Source organism: Necator americanus, chromosome II (genome assembly GCF_031761385.1).
Source record: "Necator americanus strain Aroian chromosome II, whole genome shotgun sequence".
Classification (NCBI taxonomy): Eukaryota; Metazoa; Nematoda; class Chromadorea; order Rhabditida; family Ancylostomatidae; genus Necator; species Necator americanus.
Window position 1 is genome coordinate 28946786 of NC_087372.1, and position 25764 is coordinate 28972549.

Genomic DNA, 25764 nt, shown 5'->3' on the forward strand with positions numbered 1-25764 from the left:
CTCATCTCTCCCTAATCGTAGTAAGAAGAAAAACGGCGTAAAAGGCTCCGTTTTTCACGACACACTCCACTCTCGTACATTCGGCTGCGCAGTAGTCGAAATCCAAAAAGTTCTCCTCGACTGTCTATTGAAGCGAAACCTGTGAATGGGCTACTGAGGAGACCATAACGTATCCATAGAGGAGCGTTCTAACGTTCCTCGTGAAAGCAGGAGCTGTTCCCAAGCCTTTTTCCTTAGGGCGATCAGGGAGAGGGGAGCGAAACCACCCGTGATCCCACAATCTACAAGTCCATCTCTAGCTTTTGCCGTGGATTCCCTCACCACGTCAGATTTGTGGTATTTTGCCTTTAACTGTGTGCAAGATTGTTAAAAAGGCAGATCTCTCTTATTTTTCTACAGTTCTATCAGTCTCTTTTTCTCTTTTTTTTTTCTCTTTCTCGTCCCAGTATAAAACGTATCCGACATTCGGTACACCCAACCAGTAATGAGGTTTTTTTTTTGTTTTAGATGAATTTATAAAGCCAATAATTTCTCTGCTTCAAATAAAACGCCATCGATTACTTTCCTCATCCCTCACAGTGCTGAACTCGCCTCATGCGCATGCGATAAAGTTCTCGTCACGATGACTGTGCGGGATTTCTAGGCAGCTGTTATGAAAATATTCTGCTGCAAAGCGATCACTTTTGTAAGCGATCACCCTGATTTCAACCGCATCACGAAATTGGCGATATAGTGATCTCCCCACGAAAGGATAGGGCTAATGGTGTAGGTCACGAGTACGACTTCCGTCACGCTCAACTCCCCCTACCTTCTTGAAAAATGGCATAGGAAGAAACCATGGCCATTTTTCTACCAGGCACGCAGCAAAGAGCCGCGTCTGCGAGTGAAGGCGTTCTTTGCTCCAGCTGGTAGCGAGTGGGAGAAGCAGCGATTTATTGGTTTCTTATCGACGACAGAATGCAGCTTTTCTCGTTTATGTTACTAATCGCGTTGCCAGGTCTCTTGTAGGAAAATTCGATCACTAAAGTCGTTTCTCCGGCCAGGATTTTTCAGGATTATATGGAGTTGGAGAAGCGCCATTACGCTCATATACGTCACCTACACCCCCGAAACCTCGTACTTTCGTGAAGAGATCCCAACATCGTCAATTTTACGCTTTTAGACTGAAGGATGTAGTATTGTCCAGGAAAATTAGTCGGTGGAGCAAGGAAATTTCAACCTAAATAACGTTCCGCTCTGGGCCACAGAAATTCTCGCTGTTTAAAAAAATTTATAAACAAGAAAAAACGGCGGCGACTTTAGAAGCGCAAAATAGAATGTATTGGAATATAAAAGTAGGTGGAAAGTAGCGGAGTATGAATCAATTCCTACTGTGAACAGGCAGAAAACAACGGGAACTCAGACAAACACTATACGGCTACAACAGCGACTATAATAACTCGGCTTGCCACGAGCGCAATGGAGCGTAGCGGAAATTGGGAAATTACGAAAATATGCATGTTAACAGTAGGATTGTGCAGTGAAGCAGTTTAGTGCATTTGAATTCCGGTAATCTCCACATCGCCGCCAATTTGTAGCCCGTTCAGCTCGTGCGGCTCCAGTCGATGAGCGAACGATGTGAATCGCTCTCCATTTACCATAATCTGCAATAATATAATACATATTGGTACATTCATACCAATATTTACTGAGTCAAGCAGTTTTTTTTTTGTTTGGAAATTATTTGTGTTCGAAGGTAACTTTGAAAAAAACTAGATAGTCTACAGAATTTCTATTCTACACAGTAATTTTTGCACAGAATTATAAAAACCAAATGCAGATAATTCATTTAAAAAACACGCGTACCGATGTGATTTCAAAACAAAACGAAGCAAAACATCTCCTCTAACGAAAAAGTTTTAGTTAAGGTTCCGAGATCGTAACGCAAGTAAATTATGTTGGTCTCCATTTGTAGAGATATTAAATAGTACAAAATTTTTCGTACTTAAATCAAGTAACAATCTAAACTCTGAACAATAAAACTGGGAATTTTTAGCGGCAATCAATAGGGAGAAATAAAGCTAAGGATTAGCTGTGACGATCGGACAGGGAAGAAAACAAAAGGAATGATTGACGGTGGCTCCTGAGAATCTTAAACGAGTTTTCTTCCTGATACGTGCGGACTCAGCAAAGAACATATCCAAGAGAACGAAAACGAGCTATCAATTCAGGACCAGCATAAATTAACTTTTCACATCTTGTAGGAAAATATCGATGAAAATAAAAAAATCACCCTATGATTTACATACTTTTATATGTGTAATAATACTGTTGAATTCAAACTTTTTTCTATCGAAGTGGACTGGTACGTGGTTTCTCTATTTATTGTAATTTTTCTCCTTTTCCTGTTCTGATAAAATATCCTAATCCCTCTAAGAAATACTCTCACCTGGAAGGCATACTCCTCATTTTTGATTTCAAGATCGAAGCCGACGGCCTTCTCGAACGGCATTTTACCCTCGCGCTCCTCATTTCCCCATTCGTTGCTGATCAGGGAGTTGCGAACAACGGCCTTGAATTTGATAAGCATCATTTCACACTTGATAGCGAGAGAATGAAGCAAGGTCAAATAAACAGACTTTCTCATCGAATCTAGGGTTGAAGTGAAGAGCGATGTCGCCGTTCTTCTTAAGAATATTGATATGGAATCGCTTTCCCTTCTTCTCTGGCATTCCGTAGAGCAAAAGGCTCTTGCCAGGCGATAGACCCTCACCGGCTAGACCACTTTCGTAGGGTACGGGCTAAAAAACGGAGGCAGTAAGTGCAGCACTTATTTGTGACCGCGCCGACAAACATACGTAGTATTTTCCTCCCCAGTGGATATGGGTGATAAGAACATCTCCATCGATTGAGAAGTGCGTGATGGCGGAGAGCGGCAGACGGTGCTCATACTCTTTCAGCTCCTTCTGAAAAATAACAACTCTATGATTTGTTGATTTAACACTCTCGAGCAATACGCTTCTCAAGTAGTCGCACAGATAGCTCTCCACTGCCTATTTGACTGCGATCGACATTTTCTAGAAAGTAACCGCGAGAGCCTTCCAAATCTTGCATAGATTTCAATAGAGAACTTATAAAAGTTCCCCACGAAGATGACTACCTAAACTTCTCGCTTTTATAAACAAGCAAAAAGTACAGTATCTTCTCTTTTTTGCTCAAGCTGGAGAAGAATTTGACAAGTATATGATAGAAGCACGAAATGCTAACGCCTAGTGACGAACGAACAACAACTACACGGAGTCTGCATGTGATGGAAAGCAGCGGTTGGGATCGAAAAGGGACCCTCGCTAACGCCATTTGTAGCTGCACTTCGCGATGGTCCCACCCGGATTCCAACCGCTATCTCCGAGGCGCCGCTTCGAGTGCAGCCGCTTTATTGTGATGGTGTTGCTGTTTTCTTTAAATCAAATATCCGTGCATGCAATCATAAAGCTTTAAACAATCACGGAATTAATTCACTGGAAGAAAAGCCCATTTCCTGTCGGAGGCTTTTCTTCTTTATAGAGTCTTTCTTAAGACTCATGATTTACAATTTTCTAATTGTGGGTCTTATTACTATAAAAGAAAAAAGCACGTCACAAAATTTTTACGGAACTAGAATAGCTGTAGATCTCGAAGCACTACTTCTTCAATTATGCATCGTGTTTCATGTCGTTTTGACCACACATAATTCAAAACAATATTCAGAGTATGTGAAAGGTTGGCTAAGATTTGTGACAATTTATAAGTAACACTGCGAAAAACTTCCGAGGAATGTTATAGAGTTCACTATGCAGAAATGTCACCGTTGCTCGTATTGACTGGTTTTCTTTATGGATTAAAACTTTGAAGCGTTTCAAAGCCTCACATTATTCACGAATAGGAAGAAATGTGGTAATTTGTCAAGTAGAAAGGATTTCTTAGGATGCACCGAGCCCATGGAAGACTCCTAAGAACGCATGAAAGTGGAGATTTCCACAAGTGTAGCGCTCAAACAAGTTTCAAAAGAAAACGAAAAGTGGAAAACTTTCTACTAGAAATAGTTTATCAACTTATCTTCTGTCATGATAGCTAACGTAGCAATAGTGTAAAACTACCGCCCCCGCACATATAAATCATTACAAAATTCCATATTCTACTTTCCCGTGTTCTGAATGATTTTCTATTCTGCATGCTGGAATTCGTGAAAGAGAAGCATTAATGACATCTCGGCTGAAGGCTGTTGGTTTTAGAAATCAATCAATTAGAAATCAAAAGCGAAGCGAAAACGTTCACTAGCAGAGACCATTACTATTCAAGAAATAAATAAGTGGAAAATTCAAGTAAAATTTAGTTTGCTAAAAATAGTCTCTTTGAATTTTTAACTGGAATTTCATTTCAGCAAAATGTCAACGCTTGTTGCTCATTCGAAAACCTCACTTCTAATGCATATGTGTTTTTAGGTTTCGAAAATTTTCAAACTATGGATTCACGTAGAAAAAGTACTCCTCCGCCCCCTCCCTCCCTATCTGTCGTTGTTCCTATAAACGGAAACGTTGGTAATTACCTATTCATTTTCGGTGATGTCAACTTTCATCACGCAGCTAAACTCTAAAAATTCTACAGATTTAATGGAAACTTTATTTGTTACGAGAAAATACTAAACTTTATATATTAATTATTACCTCTACTAATATTTCCAACCAAAAAAAAATCAGAAGAAACACTTTTCTCTTCAACTCCTATCATGTCTAAGCTGTTATATAAAAGACGTTCAACTTTTTCGCATCGTCTCATTTCGGATTCGTACCGTCGCCAATTTGCAGCTTCCTTTAAAAACCTGTCCCACGCACCGCAAAATTAACACGCCATTCCCCTTCCGTACGACATGCAACAGGTCCGCTAGATATCAGAAATTCCAGTTACGAAAGGGTAAACAAGATAATGACGAGCAAATAAGAGCATTGAATGGGACAAATACGACATTTTTTGTTACTTTGAATGCAGAAATTGATCCTCTAGATTAGCGTATTTTCCTGTTGAACATTATTACCAATTATTATTGAATATTAATCTTATTATTAAATATTCCCCGTTAAAAAAAACCACGAACTATTAATAACTGTTCTCCCTGTTATCCATACACTTTTTGTTACTATACTTTTTATAAGCGGTCTACACAAGCTTCTATTTTCAATAGTGTATTGTTCTTCCCAAATGACAAGTAACCGAGAAAAAAACTCTGTTATTTTGTGAACTGACTCCCAAATAACTCTCTAATACCTTGAAAAGATCAAAACCTTCTCAAGAAATGCAGCGTCGCTTTTTTTTTCTTCCTACTTTTCCCCCTTTCTTTTTTCCTTCGTCTTCAAGAAAAAGCACATGCTAACAATTATCATGGAGTGGTACGAATAAAATGGCACTGAACTCGTTTACAGGCTTTACCATCCTACCCGCGCGCATAATTACAAACCTTTGGTTTATGTAACAAGATGCAAATAGACGTTGAGGTCAAAGAACTGTTTAAAGCTCTAAGATCAGCTCAAAGGTCCTTGATGTCATCATCAGAAGGGTGTGGGCGGCACTACCTACTGCTGGTATGTTCAATAATGCAACGTACAATTAATACATTCGGTTTCAGACGTTTTCTGGAAAAATCGGAGAGAAAACTCTGAAAAACCTTCTAATTCCAATCAACTAATTATTTATTTAATTGCCATATAAGTGCGAGCATGTCGAATTTACCAAACGCTTGCAATGACAGACAAATCTCAAAAAAAAAAACAAAGAATCGAGACAAATGAGATTGGACCAGCGAAATTAAATCGGCTTTAAAAGCAGCATACCACGAATCTGACGTGATCAGGGAATCCAAGGGAAAAGCTAGAGATGGGGTTGCAGATTGCGGAATCAGGGGTGGTTCCGCTCATCTTTCCATGATCGTCGCAAAAAAAAACGGCGTGGGAACCGCTTTGGTTATTATGAGGTACGTTAGGACGCTCCTCTATGCACAGTTTCGGTCTCCTCGGCAACGTACTCGCTGGTTTTACTTGAATAGGCTGGTGAGAAGTCATCATTAATCTTCGACCGATCGCATTTGGATGCGTTGCAGGTGAAATCGTCTTAAAAAAACGACTTCTCCCACATTTTTACGACGATCGGAGAGGGATGAGCGGAGCCGCCCCTGATCCCCCAATCTACAAGCCTAACCCTAGATTTTTCCGTAAATTCCTTCACCACGTCAGATTCGTCGGATGCTGCCTTTAAGCGTACCGCAGCACTTGCAAACTGCTGCAGAGTGGCTTAGCCCGAAAAAGTTGACAGGACGAGTTTTTCTCGATATACACCCTCCGTTCTCCCGTCTAATCCCTTTACAAACACTGTTGCAAACACGAATGTTGCACCTAAAGGACATATGGAACTTTTCTAACTGAAATGGAGAACTGTGCAATTCCAAGAGCTGGAAATCAGGGAATAAATAACGGCAAGGCACCAGAATCCAACCGTTATTCTTATACTAATGTATAGTCCTTTCGAATATGCTCAATCGGACACACGAGGCATTTCGTCAGCAATATCGGGAAGAGGCGGTGTGCGAGTGAGAAAGAATTTGAAGAAACTTTCGATTTTATGATTTCTCGAACTAAGAGAGCCGTGGCGTAGTTCAGAAGTATCACAACAAAAACGTCATCTAACAAAACAGAAGCCGGACAGTAGCCCTCGTCGTCATCAATTCAATCTCAAAATTTGACGTCAAAACGTCCACGAAAACTCATTCGACGAAATGACTTATGCGGCCTTATGAAGAAAGGGGAATTTCCATGAATGCTTCCTTCAAAATCAGGATGTCACGAAGTTGACGTAATACAGAAATCTCACAAAAACCGTAGAATTCGGATCCCTAACTACGGAAACGAGCATAGCCCCGCTCAACTTATCCCGAAAAATAAAAAGCCGTCGTAAAAAATGGTGTGGGAACCGCTTCGGTTGCCCCGTAGGCAAATTGGAACTGGAAGGCTAACTTAGGCTTTCAGAGCGATTAAGGGGGAGGAGAGAGTTGAGCGTGAACACTCCGCTGCTCGTAATCTACATCCCTAGCCACATCTTTTCCTGAAGAGATCTGAACATCATCAAATTCGAAGCATGTTGCCTAAGGGCAGAGAAAAAGCGACAGGTGCGTTGCGCTCAAAACGAGCAAACACGTTCGACACCGACAACATCTGCTTAATCAGCCATAACTTTGTCCTCACAAAAAAATCATATTAGTAAAGGATAAAGTTTCAGGCGTTAATCAATCCGCTTGGATGCGATTGGATGTGGATTATTCATACAAAACCCTCTTAGCAACACCTTTTTTTCCTGCAGAAACTTTAAGGAGTATGCGGAGATGGTGTGGCCCCCACATTCCAATACTTTTTTTTTTTTTTTTTTTTTTTTTTTTTTTTTTTTTTTTTTTTTTTTTTTTTTTTTTTTTTTTTTTTTTTTTTTTTTTTTTTTTTTTTTTTTTTTTTTTTTTTTTTTTTTTTTTAATTTTTTTTTTTTAATTTTTTTTTTTTTTTTTTTTTTTTTTTTTTTTTTTTTTTTTTTTTTTTTTTTTTTATTTTTTTTATATTTGATTCAGAATCGTTTGAGGTTCACGAACGTGTAACTGGCCTAAACTGGACTTGCGGTGGCTAGCCGATATGTCAAGTCAGTGTTTTTATCCTCCCAGACAAGTCTGGTAGCAATTTGTCGACCCCGTAGGGATGAAAGGCTTGGTGAGCACTAGGGCGGATTCGAAACTCCGATCAATCATGCAGGAAGCGGAACCTTCAACCGCTACACTACACCAGCCCCTTATTAGTAACTGGCTTCATTTAACACCTATGATCCTTCACCTATTTCGTATACTTATACTTCGTACTATACAAACTGACAATAAATATGTGGCCTTTATTTAACACAATTCACAAAAGAAATGTTTGTGGCCGGTCCGGGGATAGGATTGTTCCCTTGAGTTCCAATCATAAACTCTTGTTCTCTGGCATGTAATGAGCGTGATGTTCTTCGGCAACAACGTACGAGTCATAATGTAGTGAGTCAATATGTTTATGTGAATTCCAAGCAAAAAACAGGAAGTACATGACTAACAGATTACTAGCGTTGAAGTAGCGTGTTATTCCTACGATTAGGATCAATGGGTATCCCTTGCTAGCGTCACTCATCGCTGCAGTTCGCGATGGTCCCACCTTGATCCCAACCGCCAGGGTCACCGCACCGCCTCGAACGCAGCCGCTTATGGAACTGCACCGAGCTTCATGTCGTTTTGACCCGCCCATGTATATTTACAAATCGATGAAGTTAGATAAAAGCTATTTGGAAAAAACCTGGAATATACAACCTAAAACCCCTACACAGAACCTTAATTTCCAAAAACCTCAATGCTAGATGACTTTCTCGAATACGTTAATTAGTGGAACAGAACAGTGCAGGGAAATTAAAAATGTGCCATACATAGCAGGGTCAAAACGAAATGAAGCACGGTAGACATGGGTTGCGAAAGCTGCTGCGCTCGAACCGGAGAGGTGGAGAAAGCGGTTTTAATTGAGGTGGGATTATCGCCACTTGCAGCGAAGAATGGTGTCAGCAAGGGACCTCCACCGACCCCAACCGCAGTGCTTCGAACGCAGCCGGTGACGCAAATGCACCGAACTTCATGTCGTTTTGACCTTACTATAGTTCCGACCATTTGCGCCTGCGGTTCTTCCTACATACTGTAGCGCTCACTCTCGATCAACGGTCTATTTCGCCCCACCCATTCAGTTTATTTCGGATTACTGGTTTGACTAAAAAAATGGGATTATTTAGCCTTTTTCGGACGAGTTCACAGAATTTTTGGGCGAATTTTAACCATTAAGTTAAAGGATAAAGAAGGATAAAGTTCCTGGCGTTGATCAATCCGCTTGGAATGCGTCCCCACGTTCACTTCAATTCAGAATCGTTTGAGGTTTACGAACGTGTATCTGGCCTATACAATGACTTGCGGTGGCTAGCCGATGTGTCAAGTCAGTGTTTCTATCCTCCCAGACAAGTCTGGTACCAATTTATCGACGCCGGAGGGATGAAAGGCTTGGTGAGCACTAAGGCGGATTCGAACCTCCGATCGATCCTGCAGGAAACGGAACTTCTAACCGCTGCGCCCGCCAGATCATTAAGTTAAATCAAATTAAGTTCCCGAAACTAGTTTGTTCAGAATTTAAGGTCACACTGATCCTCACTTTCCTTTCATAGTTTTACTGTATGTTGTGTATATCCGTAGCATATCACTGCAAATTAGCGTCAGTTTTTCACATTAGTTCTTTTTTGTGCGATCACTGCAAATGGAGTTGTCGAAAGGCCGAAGAACAAAAAAAGAGCACCTGTTCAACAAAGATCTGGAATTTGCTATCGTGAGCTCGGATGCGGATGTCGATGTCGTCTCCTTTCTTGTATGGGTTGCTTTTTCTCTCTTCCTTTCCCCATTCTCCCTTAGCGAATGTGTTGCAGACGATCTGAAATATTGCAGGATTGAACAAGATTGGGAGCAATAAAAAGGACAGAAAATCAAGTCACTAGCGTTGAACCCTTTGGAATGCGCCGGCACGTACGAAATCAATTCAGAATCGTAAGAGTTTCACCCTACGTACTGGACGCTTACAATAAATTATGCAACCCAACTACTGTACCAAGTCACTGCCCCCATCCTTCAGACAGCCCCGACTCTTTCCGTCCGTACTTACTGTTGCGTTACTCGCGCACGAATTTAAATAATTGGGAAAAATATCCCGATATTATTAAATATTGCACGACATATGAATGTTTAGTAGACATCATAAAGTTGAGTTTATTCTAATTCATGACATCATGACAGATTCCAGAAAATTTCTCTTACACGCCTCAAATTCTCATCAAGGAGAACTACTAGTTGTTTTACGAGCTTTTTAAGACTCTATCCTCTTAGAAATTCAATTTAATGAGATGTTATCCCTAATTTTAGTAGATATTCCATTTTTTTCAAACACTTCAACTGAATCGTTCTTAGCGAAGACCCCGTGTCGTAGTAATGTTTCTTCTAGACGACCGCTTCAAAAGGTGACCGACTTCAAACGTTCTTCGAAGTCGCCGCACATTTTAAGGGCGTCCAGCCAACGCCCTCATTTTACACTCGAATTCGTCTTTGATTCGGCTCGAAAAGCATTCAGGTGTGAAAGAGCATACGATTCATTGCGAATGGTGACGAATTCACCACAGCCGAAATTTCCAGAAAGGCTCGAGAATAAGAAGAATTCAAATGCAAGTGGATCAGAAGTCTGAGTACTGGAAGGTCCTTCTCAATGGTACTCTAAGGAGAGGAAAGGTTTTCTCGATGCCTGGGTATAACATTGAAAAATTCCAATTTCTTTAACGATAACTCGTTTTCACTTCATTCGTTTCAGAGATTGCTTTAGCAAAAGAAACACAACAGGAAATGAGCATCGGTAGGCGTAGTTGTAAAAACTGACATATGTATGCCCATCTAAAATCTACTAGTTATAAAAATCCTTGAAAATGATTGCAAATTATGCAGTCGTCCTCAAAATCGTCCCGTGTGCGCCTCACAGATCATTCGTGTGATGTGAGGCTTCATTTTAAACTCAGAATGAGGCTCACATGTGGTGTTTTTTCGCGAAACGTCCAACGAATGATAAAGTATCATAATCCGTGTGGTGCAGTCAAAGAGGAATTTCTTGTGAGAAATGCAAAAGCCTCGAATTTTCTTTATCATTCAGTGTGCGTGAGCGCTTTGCGACAAAACGAAAGCACAAACGTGCAGCCGAAGAAAAATTCGAAACATAGACCGAGAATTGTGGTTCCGAGACGATTAGCCGTGGTATTTCAAGCGTTGCAAATTTGCGCTGATTGTATTCTCTGTGTCAAACGAAAATCTCACTTCTTTCCAGAGTTTTCCCCCAGAAATAAAAAGAACCTAGCATAACAGGACGCTTCGCAGCGAAACCAGTCTGTTTCCTCCGAAGTTTTATTGCTCGCGATCTTATCCAATTTCACCTCTCTCCCCCCGAAGACTTATGTGGACGCCGACACTTCGTTCAACCGGCCCACATCTACTTTGTTCTAGCCGTGGCAATGAAAAAGGATATCTTTGCTGCTGGACTACTCAGTCCAACAGACCAGACCACTTTGAAGGGAATTCGAAGTCGAAAACAGACCCTCCTTAAGGCCACCCTATACACCTCAAAAATGGTGCTCTAAAAACGTCCGAAATACCCGAAAATAACGTTGAGATATTTGAAAAAAAGAGAATAAGAATAAATTCTCAGTACGGGTATTTCTATCGTACTCATTCTCCGCATATTTTCTACCGTACCTAATTTTCCGCAGGTTCATCCGACAACGAGGGAAGAAATGCTTGAAAATCCAATCACGTAGACGATTAAATGACCAACCTTTCCTTCATCGAAACGCACGCTGATATGAAGGGGAACATCGTTTCCGGAGAAGTCGGCAGCGGCGTTGTGTAGGTTGATGGTGAAGCTGAAACGAGACAAGGATGTTTTTTATTCAGAGCACAGGTAAACGGATAGCGGTTCCAGTGTTGCTATCGCGTCTCTCGTGACTTCCTATCTATCGTTTTTGGATGTGCTCGTCTAGGAGTGTTTATTGCAATTCTTGCGAGTCACAAACATTTACTTCAGCACACGGATCGCAACAAATCGTTGTTGTGTAAAGCGGCAGACGGCTGCGCTCTCGCTGCGTCGCCGCACTCTCTCGCTCGGCAGTATGTCGTCAATACCGGTTCCACCACCCTGCCGCCACCTTCTCGCTCGAACACACAACATTCCACAACAGCAGATACACACGTACATAGGTACGCATAAGCGTAAAACTTGCAGAAAAGTTGATGATGCGGAAAAAGTCAATTGCACCTACCGTACGGAGTCTTCGCCGGTTTTTCCCTTAACGATAAGGGTCTGGCCGGGCTCGAACGGCTCGGTCAGTTTGCTTCGGTAGGGTATCGGCTAAAACATCAACGAATCAGCGATATACTTAATGACACCTTGGTGGATTTCGCTGTAGTCTGACAGCAATGGGGAGGCGATGAGGAAAGCGTGTACGAGGAAAGTGCTATTGCTGTGCTGTGGTAATCGATCTCCTCCCCAGTGCTCACTCACAACTGACGAACGAACTCTCCAAGACCAAATCAACACCTCAACGAGGGCAATCAGTCAATAGGTACTCACGTAATTCGTTTCGAAGGCCATATCGAGTTGGAACGACTACCTGCAAATAATTATAGTAGCAGTGGTCGATTTTGTTTAGTGTCATCGTACACGAACAGTCGTACACATTTAGCATTTATGAGTTCGCGCCGCTATCACCTCCTCTCACAAACGGCGCCGACTATATTATGGAGCTAACAACACAACTAGTTTACATTATGAGTATTATTTGATTTCGCAGCGCTGACAAACGGATCATTTCACAACAAAACAGCACATTCCACTTGTTTGAGGGAGATCTACGGTCCATGAGCGTCTCAACCGAGAAGAGGTCAGCTCAGCTGAATTAATGGGTGATGTCCATTTGGTCGGAACACATTTAATAGTTAAATTAAGTGAGTAGCAGAGATTTGGAATAATATGGTGAGATTTGACGCGCAGAGCTGTCACTTCGATGGTAGCGTTTTATTTAGAGGCGGAGTCGCGGGTGGAGTCACCGCACGATTGATCGGTAAATAAATTCGCAGAGAAAAGAGATTATGACATTGGGAAAACATTCCATAGTTGAAGAGTTCTATGTAGCTCGAAAAAAAGCTTAATTATAGGATATCGTATTTCAACGCGATGGATTGGTGCAGGTCGACGGCAGAACGAGACATTTTACGATCCTTCTTAGAACTCTAATAAAGTCTTCTTCATCACGAAATTATAAGATAAAGTATCGTTTCCATCCATTATTCCCTTAATTAACAGTAAATCGCCAAAAATGTTGTCTATTTGAAACTGAATTTTGAAAAAGACTTGAATTTCTGAGCCTCCTTCACTTACTTCCAATCACGCCCATCTTGGATGGCTGGAGTGTTGAAGAGTTCAAGAAATGTGAGAAGAAATCACCGAATTGAAAAGAAAAACGAAAGACCACACATTATGCATATTGCAGAGACGTGCTAAAAGTGAGGACCAATGAAAGAATGTGAAATTGAAATTGAAATTGAATTGAATGAATTGAAATGAATGTGAATAATGAGAAATTCTGGAAGAGATGCAAATAAGAAAGAATTAAATTGAGGTCTGCAAAACTCTTTTTAAAAGACGGTAGTAAAAGAGAGATCTTCAAGGCAACCAACGGACCATAGCGGCATTCCAGGAAAGCATCAATTAACTGGAAAGGAGCGCCAAACGAAGAGTGCTGGCGAGCTGCCCTGGCCTGTTTTGGCTCTGATGAAACGGAAAAAAATGAGGGGAGGAGCGACTGAGTGAGCGATTCACAACGAAGAAGACGAGGAGGGAGGCAATAAGGAGAGAGAGAAGGAGCGACGATGACGACGCTGATCCAAGGCGGCCCAGCAACGAACTGGGCCACAATTGCACTGCCGCCAGCTATCGCCACGGCGGTACGTTTGGCGCGTATGCAAATGAGAGAAATTAACTGGCTTTGCAGTTCGCAGCGGACGGTTTGCACCTCGTTTCAAAGTGGATCGACGAGGAGAGATCAGCGTAGCCAGGAGCCGGGCGATCGACGGATAGATGTCGGTTATGAGTCAACGATGGGCAGTGGGCGAACGAACACAAAGTACAACGAAACGAATCGACTGCGATGAGCGGCCGCTGCGCTACGATAAAAACAGCGCCAGCATAGTTTCGCGCGAGAGAAAATGCAATTTCTGTTCAGCTGTTTAGTCGTCCTCCAGCATGCTTTGCAACGAATCGATCCTCGGAGCAGATTTCCGCCACACTACATATCAAGATCGCCTGGCCGGAAACTCTGAAGCGGGGAGGTCGGGTCAGAAGATGAAAGTTATTGTCGTCGTCGAAGCAGATGGTGGATCGGTGCAGTTCGGAGATCCGGGCCACCACTCAACAACGCACTGCCATTTGTGTAATACTGCAGGGTGAGTGCGAGGCTGCGCTAACATAAAAACTCTGACGAAGCTCTACTGCGATTTAGGTCAACTGCAGCTTTACGACGTCTCATTATAAAGTTATGGAAAATCATAATGAAGATCGTTATGATCATTCATTATGCATGGGAATTTAAAAAAAAAACTACTACATGTTGCTAACGAACTGGTAATAGGAGGAATTTGCCGCCGTGACGAACGGATTTTGTGTACATTGATGAGGGCCATACGCATGCTAACATGTGACAAGCTCGGGATTTCACTGATATCACTCAATTTTTCTTTTCATTCAAACTTTTGATATTGCATCTGAACTTAGAAAGACAAAAAAGGACAGAATCATGACAAAAAAAAAACTCCTGCTACCGAACTGGGCGTTCGCAGTCCTAAAAAACAGCACAATTTCGGAAGATTTCACCCAGCAATTACTCTGGTAATGTTTTTAAGTTGTCGAAGGTTGCCGTGGACGCTGCTCACCAGAGCTTTCTTAAGCTAAATGATCTCAGAGCATTCTTTTTCGAATGATCTTTATACTTCACCATTCTTGTTCTTTGGAAACTGAAGCCTCTCCGGAGACAAATGCAACGAAAAATCAAAAAGACATGGGTCAGTAACACGTTTAATGCAGTTCTTCATTGAATTCATTGCACAAGAATTGGCAACGTTTTCATCTAAAAATAAACTTTTTCCGTGAGATTCACCTCAAACGACTCCATTCCATTCAAACCAATGCATTTCTAAACAGATCCAGAGGATAAGCATCCGAATCGGAGTATTTCAGGCATGTACTCTTTGCTCATTCGTGTGAAAATTGGAAATCGCACGTCGAATTTGATTTGAAAGCGGCAGTGACGCATTGTTTACAAAAATAACCGGTGCTGTGCCAAAACAGTGGCGTTGTTTGCAGGCATTAAGCGCCAAAAAAACGTTATGGCTTCCAAAAATAAAATCGAAACCAATCAGCAGCCAAAAAAAAGTGGGAACAGGATTTGAGACAGAGGGAAATAAATTGATCGATTCAAGTAGATGTTGGAGTACACTGATCCATTAGGAGGAATCCACATCATACAAAATACGCTGGTTTAATAGTAACTTTAAAACTTTAGCTCTAAACATACGACAGGGTAGTATAAATACTAGGAACGCACACACGATCGAGTAATGAAAGTCTGGTCATTACATATATCCTCGAGGGAAGTGGGTGCAAGGAGGATCCTCAAAAACTGACCGAACTATCTCTATAATTTTCAAATATTTATGTAAAATTCTTACTCTCACAAACTCAGATAAGTGTTCTGACGCCACAGTTAAACTCGAATAGTGCCTATCGCTGTGGTCTGCCACATGTCGCCGTGATTTATTCGCATCAATCAGAAACTCGCTCATCGCTCACTGCAACAATCCATGCAACGCATTTCCGGCTCAGCCTAACTTTGCTTCAAAGCTTTGCTTGGAAAGCATATCCGCTTCACAGCTTATCAAGCGCTGGAGATAGCATACGATCACGGTTCAGTTCAGTTGTCACCAAAATTTGACAGCTCAAAAGAGTGAAAATTCGAACGCAATTTTTTCACCGGAATTTTACAAGTGCTTACGTTCTGAGGGGGTGTAGCGTAATGGTAAGAAGCCACCACGACTTTTGCATGCTCGACTGTTCCGAAACCGCCCGACGCCAGACAAACCCTTCACAATTTCGATGCTGTGCTTGTCTGAGAGGATAAAAATATTGACTTGATGAAAACACTGACTTGATGGCACATTGGGTATCCCCGCGAGTCTTTGTTTGGGCCAAACAGCGTTCCGAAACCTCAAACGATTCTGGATCGAAGTTGAATGCGTTGGCGCAATCGAAAAGGGCTGACGTCGATGCTTGTTTATGTTTATTCTTGGTACGTTAAAATCTAATTCTTTTTTGAGTCACAGTCGAAATGCTTGGCTCAGGGCCACGTGATAAGCTGCAAGAGATATTATGTGTGTTGCTCCTATGCCTCCCTTTTAGTGTTTCCTGTTGAAAATCGCAATTAAAGGAGATTCGTAGCAATTCTTTCAGAACGAATGATATCGCCTGCAATTCCGATGTCTCACGTAACTGAGTACAGAGAAAACGGCAACGACCACTAATCACAGAATTACTAGTTCTATTCTTACTAGTTCTTTTTGTTTCTATTTCCTTACTGATGCAGTATGAGTCAAATAACAAATTGCGCCCCTTCCCGCCGGATTACATACCTTATACGCGGAGAAAACAAGAAAAATATCGATCGATTTTTTCCTAAGCACATCCATTTTATTCCGCCCGAAGCGAATTTATGTTATTGAATGCCGGTCCACAAGTACACGTTCTTGTAGAGACTGCGCCAAAGCGCAAAAAAAGCGCCAGTGCTGTAACAGCGGCGCCGGCGTAGTCACCTGGGACGGTGAATAAGATGTATAAAGTCCACTGTTAACATGTATCACCATAGCGATATGAGGTATGCACTAAAAAATACGCTCTTAGCCTGACGACGCGACACTCTGGAGGGAGGAAAAGAGAGACAGAACGAGAGACAGAGAGGGAAATGAAGAGAGGGAGAGAGAGGCAGCAGCGACCCAAAATAGCATCCGTCGGAGAAATGAAAGGTCAGCCGAATATCTCGGCTCCAAAAAAGCAAGGTCCTGCTCCTTTCGCCGCGATTGATACTAATTACAGGCACGGAGTGTCTACTTTTTCACACTTTTTTCATTCGTTTTTCAAACTCCCAGCGAAACAAACTGAAATATGTGTCACCGTCATCAACAACTCAAAACAAAAGACATAAACTCAGCTCTCATTTGAGCTAATTTTGGTGTGATGATGGTTTTTTCATGGCATTGCAGGATGTTTCTTTTGTTCCACGCGTCCATGGCATAGAAGAGGTTCCCGTGGAATGCTTTTACGAATAATTTGAAATTTAGAACACGAATATTCCAGCGGGCATTTATCCAATAATTCCATGGAATATTACAGTAAGACGTTAACTAAACATATTTATTTCGGATCAAAAAGAAAAATGTTTCACATCAAAACACTCGTTCAACGCAAATGGATAAAATCCTAGTAGCTTTTCGTTTTTGTCTTTGCCCATAATATTAACGATAATTTTATGAGATGAACTTCAAGTATCCTACATCCGGAACAGCTGCAACCATTTTACTGCAGCTACAGGGTAAAAAACCGTCGCTGGCATAATTGCACAGCGATTCTGTCAGTCCCATTTTAGCAGAGGGGTTAACAGTGGCCGCATCGCACTGCGCTTTTTGTGGTTTATGCGTACATTTGTGCGCTAGTGAGGAAAAAACAAAGCTATTTGCCTCCGAAGTATCTCTAAGACAGCAGCATTGCAAGTAAACAATGGATTAAGCCTTAAGCGGAAACCGATGCTCACGCCATTTGTTCTTCGCCGCCTACTGCATTTTTCGCTAATGTTGCCAAAACACGGAAGAACGAAACCATTAAAAGACCAGTTTGGGCCAAGAACGACCATGTCATTGCAAAATATGGAAATTTTTTTTCAATAAGCTTCTGAAGACATTTTTGGATTACCTACATGTATTCCCTAGGACATATTCATAGACAGAAGTGAAATAAATCACTTTTATCAAAAAAATCAGCGATTAATTGTGCAATCCCAACTATCTCACCTCACCTTCAAACTTCCTCATTCAGAATTATGTATCTATGAGATTGAATATGCTAGGAAAAACTCCGCACCGTTCACTAATTTAACATCGAATACCACGAAAAAAAATCGCTGATGAACAGATAAATAAGCCAAGAAACACTGTGAAAGTTAATGAAACACACCTCAGAAAAAGTCCACTACTGTTAAGAAGAAAATTGTTAAAATTTATTAATTATTATTATTATTATTTAATTATTAAAAGTTATTTAAAAGGTATCACCTACGAAACTAGCTAAAAATTACCCGCAAGATCTACATCTATTGCTCACAAAAGAAAAAATAAGGAAAAAAGAAAAGAATCAGAATCAGAAAACTCTATTCCTAATTATAAAATCCTAAAAACTATAATTGAAAATAACTGTAGGGGCCCGGAAGATGCGGCGCCGCACAAGGCTGGCGCGCTCCAGTCGAACTCCTTGTAGAAAATATTGCGATGGACCGCCCGAAACCATATCTTCGGGGCCGTTTTCTACGACAATTAGGAAGAAACGGACGGAATCACCCCCTTCTCCATAGTCTCCCATCCCGTATACGAATACTCCTCCTGAAATCTGCACCGCATCAGATTCGTGGGGTGATGCCTTTAAGCTAAGACCGCCGCACCTCATTAACGTCACATTCTGGGACATTCTGGGATTTCGTTAAGAACAGCGACTAATCGGTCCCTTCCTCGGCTCATCCTCGTCTGATTGCGATTATTTAGACGAATCTACGTTATCGAATAACTGTTTACAGTTATAATATATCTGAAGGCATCTGCTATTTGAAAATTATTAGACCATGTAAAACCTTCTATCGTTCATTAAAAATTTACCGGGCTCCTACAGTTATTTTCAATTATAGTTTTTAGGATTTTATAATTAGGTATAGAGTTTTCTGATTCTGATTCTTTTCTTTTTTCCTTATTTTTTCTTAATACTTTCTCTTCTTTCTTAAGAGCCGTATCTTCCCCGAAGATGGCCCGAACGGCCCGGAAGATGCGGCGCCAGCCTTGTGCGGCGTCGCATCTTCCGGGCCGTTTTTTACGACAATTAGGAAGAAACGGACGGAATCACCCCCTTCTCCATAGTCTCCCATCCCGTGTACGAATACTCCACCTGAAATCCGTACCGCTTCAGATTCGCGGGGTGATGCCTTTAACTGTACGGCTACTCGCAAGCACAGTTGTGCGCTGTAGAAATTATACTACTTATGCCGAATAAAAATACGTGAGTTCACATTTTCAGCCACAGGAAAATGTACCAGAAAAAATTCTAGAATGTCTAAATTCATTTTAGTATCTTTATTTCACTTTTTTTGAAGTTTCGTATAGTGTAGCGCCACAAATACTTGCAGATATTTTCGTCCTGTACTGAGTAACGTAAAATTACTCTTTTTTCTTTTTTCCTTCTTTTTCAGTCCACATTGTATTGTTTGTTCTTTTTATGCTCTGTCCATATATACATGGGAACCATGCAATGAATAGATAAATAGGCATTGACGAGTCCCATGAGTTAAGCATGGACATAACATCTCAACTCAACTCAGCTCACATTTATGTGGCTGCCTTCTTCAAAACTTAATTTATTGCTGCTGCACACGGTTCTTCCATCTTAAAACGCCTCCAGAATCATAATCGTAGACGAGCACCAGTCAATATAATGCCCCACTCTTTTTCTTCCTCTAATTTCCTTTCTCAGGCCCATTTAAAGCAAAATCACCAGGGGAAATGGGCTATTGCAGAGCACAATGCAACAACTTACCATGTTAAGTAATAGTTCATATCTAATTGAATCATTCTTCTGTTCCATCCCGAGAAAACTGATGAATCATAAGTTTTAGCTCTTAAATAAAAAGCAGTAAAGAGAAAACACACCCGGTGAAACAAATTAGAAAGATGAATCACCGTCTTCATCACTTCAAAACATATAAGTTTAAGTCTCAGTTGAGTCAATTTTTTGCAAAAAATTTTTTTTCGCTTATGACTCAGAAAACTTCCAGAAACTTTACATAGTCAATGATTGTATATTTTCTCACTTTCTTCTCGACTCTTTACCATTCGTCTACATTTGCAGAAAAGTGGAGATGATAGACTTTTTTCGTAGATGTCAAGAATCGCATATTACACAAGCGAAAAAGTCTTGAGTGGCTGTGGTTGGCTACAACTTTGAACTCCCATTTCCACCCCCTTTTCAATAATATTGCAATTCCTTTCTTCAAAGGAGAATCAGGTACAGCTTGTAAAAACAGCAAAGGAACATGGTGAGTAGTCCTCTTTACAAGTTACCAATGGCTACAGAAATTTTCTGATCTTGATCGAAAAATGTTAACAAAAGAGCGTTTAGATAATACGAATTTTGAAAAAAAAATTCCAGCACGAAAAATGACAGATCTGAGCATTCCAGGAATAGTTTGCAAAATTGGACTTCGAACTCAATGAACTGGTGAACTTCGCTCCCATGTTCGAAGAATTATCTGTAATAGAACGGACCCTAATCCTGCAGATAAGACAATCCGATAGAATGAACTCTGGCTGAGGTTCTGGGAACTCGAGCTCTTCAACATGATCATATATGACTCTATTATGAATTTGGATTGACAAGATTTCACTTGCTGGATAGAAATCTTTGAAATATTCTGCTTTTCTAACAGCGGGGGACGAAACTCCGGAAAACCCAGAAGAAAAACAAAAGTATATAGAATAAACAAGCCTAAGGGTGCAGTCCTGGAATAGGGCTGTCCACTCTTCGGTGAAAGCGTGAGGAATGACTGCTTAATGCAATTTTATGACGTTGTGACGGAAAGCAAGAAGGGAGCAGAAGGGAGCAAGGAGGCTGTGTGGAGGGTGAAAAATGCGCCAAAAATCTGTGACATATGGTTGAAGACCTTGATAGATGAAGTAGTGCATAGAATGAAATGAGCACCCCCGAAATATTTGGGGAATTCAAGAAAAATTTCGAAAAAATGAAATGAACGGTTCAATTAGTTTCTAAATATTGAAAGTTCAATTCTACCTTTATTTCCATTCCTAAGAATTTTTCCCATAAGTTTTTGTTTGTTTATCGCCGATTAAACTCGTCATTCGGAAGTTTCTACAATTCAACCATATAGTTCCTAGGGTTTAACTTTTATCGGTGTTATTTGCTGCTAAAAACTTCTAAAAAGGTGTTAACAAAGCAAACTTGTGCCTAAAACTTAAAGAACCATTCTTTCTTTTGCAACTACCTCCGTCACTCTGGAGTAATGTTTTATTCTAAGCAACTTTCTTTTAGACAAAAAAATTACGTCGTTATAGATGCAAAGAAAATAAGATATGGGACTGCTAAATGAGAAGAAAATCGCAGAAGAGGGGGGAGAATTGTGCGGCAACTGCTGGACTCAGTGGACTGCACTCTCTTGCGGTATTCAAGCGCTCGCAACCGAAAGAAAATTGAGCTGCAGCAGCTGCTGTGAATAAACGTCAACGACAAAGCTGACAAGCTGCTAGAGGAGATTTTTTGACGTCAAGATTAGATGACAAGTCCCTGCGATCCTCGTAACCTTTCCCGACGGGCTCTCATTGAGGGAGGTGCCTAGGATGATTCACTAGATTGTGTTGTTGTTCTTGTTGTTGTTGTTGGCTGAATGTCAAATGGTGAGTCAGTTGCCAATCACCGAGCAACTTATCGAGACAACAGCCAGACACCGCCCGCTATTTGCATTCGATCGGCCACGTAATGCGGAGGACCAAAGATTTCTTTTTGTTTCGTCTCTGATTTCGAAAGCAGGGACCAACGAATCCCTAACACCATAATGTTGGCTCACTGTTTTCTGTCACTCAAAATAAAAATAATAACAAAATAAAACAAAATGGATCAAATGATAACAAATAATAACAATAATAATAACAATAATAATAATAATAAATAATAGTATAGAATAATATATAAATGAAAAAATAAGATACCCTTATAATGATAGGATAGTACTGCTGCAAAATAATGGATGATACAGAAAAGAAGGCTACTAAGAATCATTGGATAGAAATCCCAGGAACGATTGTTTTGAGAAAGCCATCATTCTCTCGTTTCCTCCGCACGCAGTGTTTTCTCGAACGGACGGAAAAAACGCTTCATTTGTCAAGTGGAACGAGCATCAGAATGGCATTTTCACATAAGACTCCTTCACCCACTTGTATAAGGGAACTATGCACACTAATAACAAAAGAAGGGGGTAGTGTAGGGCAGTCGGTATGAAGTCCCAGTGTGGCTGCAGCATGATCCAACGGAGGTCCGATTCCGCCCAAGGGCCAAAAAAGCCTTTCATGCTTCCAGAGTCGATAAATTAGTACCAGACTTGTCTGGGAGGATAACAGCACTGAAATGACAATTCGGCTAACCACCGCAAGTCATTGCACAGGCGAGTTGCCGGTTCACAAACCTCAAACGATTCTGAATTGAAGGGAACGTGGTGGCGCATCCCAAGCGAATTGATTAATGCCAGACAATTTATCTTTTATACCTTTTTAACAAAAAAAAGAAAAGAGACAATCTTTAGTTTTTTTTCGTCCTTTATCGGGAGACCATTAGAAAGTAAACGCCTAATCTCATTAAATAAATTTTTAGAAAAAAAAATCAGCACATTCGAGAAGGCTGATGTGCAATTTCCAACAAATCCGACGTGTATGTATCACTCCTCATTTGAGACAAACACCTGGATTTTTTCTTGTACGTATAAAGATAAACTATTCGCAAAGGCACAAAGCTGTTCTATTATTATTATTTCTATTCTATTGTTATTATTTTAGTAACACAAAAAGCACTCAAACAGAGCAACATAAAAAAAAAACAAAGATGAGAAAAAAGGAATAAATGACCGCTTCTGTCGCGTTTGGATAATTTTTTTCATTAGGAAAAATAGCCCTTCATGATTTTGTTAGCATCGTTAATACTGTTCATATTCAACCGCAACCGTATCCCACAAAACTATGATCTAAGGCACTCCAAGCAAATCTGTCACATCTGCTTTATAGCAACTAGTCCAGTAAATTACTGTAGTTAGATTTCATAATTTTGTTTTGTCTGAACACAAAAATAGCGGAAAGGTTGGTATTTGATGTATATTCATGCATTATGACGACAAAAAAACAAATTTTACAATGTTGCTAATTCAAAAGACATGCAACAGAGAGCGCCGGGTGGGGGCGCGTTGGAACAACTGACAAGCTTCCATAGTACACAATCAGAGTGCAGCGCTTGGTTGCAGCGATGTTTTTTTTTTGTTCCTAGACTAAGATATGGTCAGAACATTTGGAAAATCCACGGATTACTGTACTTCAATGATTCGACGAACGACCAATCTTCAGTCTGCTCTGGTTAATCAAATTCACTGCGCCATCCATTCTAATTCCAAAAATATGTGTGCCACTAGTGCGAGCAACCGAAGTTTTCGGCTCCTTTACAAAATTTCAACGAGAAAAAGAGCTCATTGTTGGGTGCACATAATAAGCTCCTAAAATGTTGCAAAATGACCGAAGGAGCTTCAGATCTCAGCTACATCGAGCTATCGCCCTGAGCAATATTAACATGATCGCAGTTATGAATAGATATTTTGATCTCTACTAAATTAGTATGATACTAAATCCCAGTCAAAAATTGATTAGCTGCTATATGTTAAAAACATTAACTGAAAAAGAATAGTTAGCAGAAATTCTCTGAAAATTACCATTTGGCCCTAAGCCATGAATCGTTGAAGACGTTGAAAACTTATTTTATTAGTTCAGATAAAAAATTTGCCGTAAAATGCGAAGTTTTTAGGTTGGTAAGTATTGGATACGCATATGATCTTGAAAGTCTAGAATGAACAGGAACGTAACGAAAAGAAAGCCGAGAACGAAGTTTTTTATCCACTGAATTATGTTCAAGCAAAGTAATCCTTTGTGATAATTTAGTTGCCGAGATCCTGTAACAGTGAATCAGACCGATTCAAGACCTAAGTTGCTCTCTACGAAAAGAACTGGAGGATCTGAAAGTACTCTTAGAATCGAGATCTTAGAATGTCTAAAAGTACCGCAAGCGGCAGTGAATTCCGCTTCTTACGGCGATTCCAGGACAATCAGCACTAGCAAAAACCCATTACACGAAGGGATAGCAGCTGAAAGGTAATTTGACGCAGGTTACAGCTGGAGCATGGGGAAATTGCATCATATTTCTCCTTCATATCCGCGTATCCGAAGCTTTGTTTGATGCAGTGGAAGTGTTTGACATTGATCAATCACTTTCAGATCTGCCAAGGTGTTCGACATCAATTCAGAATTGTAAAGTTTGATGGATGCGTATGTGGCCTACAACGAATAGCAGGGACCAGTAAATTTTTGAAACCGTGAAAATTTTTGAAACCGCGTGAAACCTGCACCACCCCACGAATATGGGGTGGTGCGGGTTTCACGCGGGTAATGCCTATACAGCGTCGTAGATTGTGGGGAAGAGGGTGATTCCGTTCATCTCTCCCTGTATCAGTGTAGACGGACACTCCGGAACGCTGTTTCTTACGACTTCCCCTATTGCAGCGGGCCACCCTTGCGCCTTCCCTCCTGCGATTCGTCAAAAACAACTCGGACGAATCGCAGCAAGGGCGGGGCGCAAAGGTTGCGCATTGAAGAAGCCGAAGAAACAGTTCCGAGGTCGTCCGTTTACACTGATACAAGGAGAGATGAGCGGAATCACCCTCTTCCCTCCAATCTACGACTCCGTATATGCATTACCCGCGTGAAACCCGCACGTGGGGTGATGCCTTTAACGGAAGGGAACCATCCGTCCACAAGAAATGGTACCGTTTTCCCATCGGGCTACAACTGCCCACTCTTAAAGGTGTCACCCCATGAATCTAAGGTGGTACGAATTTCAGGTGTATTCGTATACGGAATCGTAGATTAGAGATAGGAGAGTGATTCCGTCCATTTCTTCCTAATTTCCGTAAAAAACGGCCCGGACGATACGGCCTAGAGAGATCCGGCTGGCTATTTTCTACGAGTCCGATTGGAGCGCGCCAGCCTTGTGCACGTGCCGCATCTCCCGGGCCATTTTTTACGGCAATAAGGAAGAAATGGACGGAATCACCCCCCTCTCCATAGTCTCGCACCCCGTATACGAATACTCCACCTGAAATCCGTACCACCTCAGATTCGTGGGGTGATGCCTTCAATTTTATCTTCAAAAGAGAACTGATAATGAAGACGATTATAACGAAATAATACTATTTTTTGTTTCATGCTGAACATAAAACTTGGCGTTCCTGGCGCCCACGTGAGCTGTTGACACGACAATAATTAAGCTCAACAAGTTCCAAGGCAGCAAATTATTTTAGGGCAGCGTATCACGAAACTAGTTAGTGTACCATTTGGGGATTTGGAGCATAGATTACCAAAATGAGCATAGCCGCGCTCTATTTAACTGATCCTCTTGAAATATGGCGTAGGAAAAGCGTTTGTTCTTACAGGTTACGTTAGAATGCACTCACTTATACTTAGACCCTTCTTCGGTCCCCTCAGCAGCCTACTCACTGGTTTAATTTGAAAAGGCTGGCGAGGAGAGTCCATTGATCTTCTACCGCTCGCTCGTGGAAGCGGCGCGTACGCAGAGATAGCGCGTTCTCACGTACCTCGTAGGGACAAACGCCGTTCCCCACGCCATTTTTTAGGACGATGAGGGAGAATTGAGCAGAGCCTCGCTCAAATCCGTAATCTACAAGTCCATACAATATACTTGGCCACTGATATCCCAACATCCTTAGTTTCGTGTTATGCTGTCCTTAATTGACTGCTGATAATAAAGGTGCAGGGAGGACAAAAACAAGAGGGACAGAAAGAGGAACACCCAATCAACCATGTGCCACGAACACAGCGCTAAAAACATGGTTGTGACACGCATTATTCCTCAGACTGAGCACCAGAGAAACACCTTCACTATACAC

The 25764-nt window shown here is 41.1% G+C and overlaps 3 protein-coding genes across 3 annotated transcripts; 2 read left to right on the forward strand and 1 right to left on the reverse strand.

The window, feature by feature from the left end:
- Window positions 1-1529: 1529 nt before the first annotated feature.
- RB195_019817 (uncharacterized protein) lies at window positions 1530-12275 on the reverse strand (the record flags this gene model as incomplete). Its single annotated transcript, XM_064187844.1, has 8 exons — window positions 1530-1643; window positions 2429-2551; window positions 2619-2780; window positions 2838-2945; window positions 9396-9527; window positions 11460-11547; window positions 11944-12032; window positions 12255-12275. 8 exons carry the CDS (start codon window positions 12273-12275, stop codon window positions 1530-1532), a joined length of 837 nt encoding a protein of 278 aa, XP_064043725.1.
- Window positions 12276-13552: 1277 nt separating this feature from the next.
- On the forward strand, window positions 13553-13834 carry RB195_019818 (uncharacterized protein; the record flags this gene model as incomplete). Its single annotated transcript, XM_064187845.1, has 1 exon — window positions 13553-13834. The coding sequence occupies one exon, from the start codon at window positions 13553-13555 to the stop codon at window positions 13832-13834; it is 282 nt and encodes a 93-aa protein (XP_064043726.1).
- Window positions 13835-13925: 91 nt separating this feature from the next.
- RB195_019819 (uncharacterized protein) lies at window positions 13926-24113 on the forward strand (the record flags this gene model as incomplete). Its single annotated transcript, XM_064187846.1, has 3 exons — window positions 13926-14125; window positions 23744-23953; window positions 24077-24113. 3 exons carry the CDS (start codon window positions 13926-13928, stop codon window positions 24111-24113), a joined length of 447 nt encoding a protein of 148 aa, XP_064043727.1.
- Between the last annotated feature and the right edge of the window lie 1651 nt (window positions 24114-25764).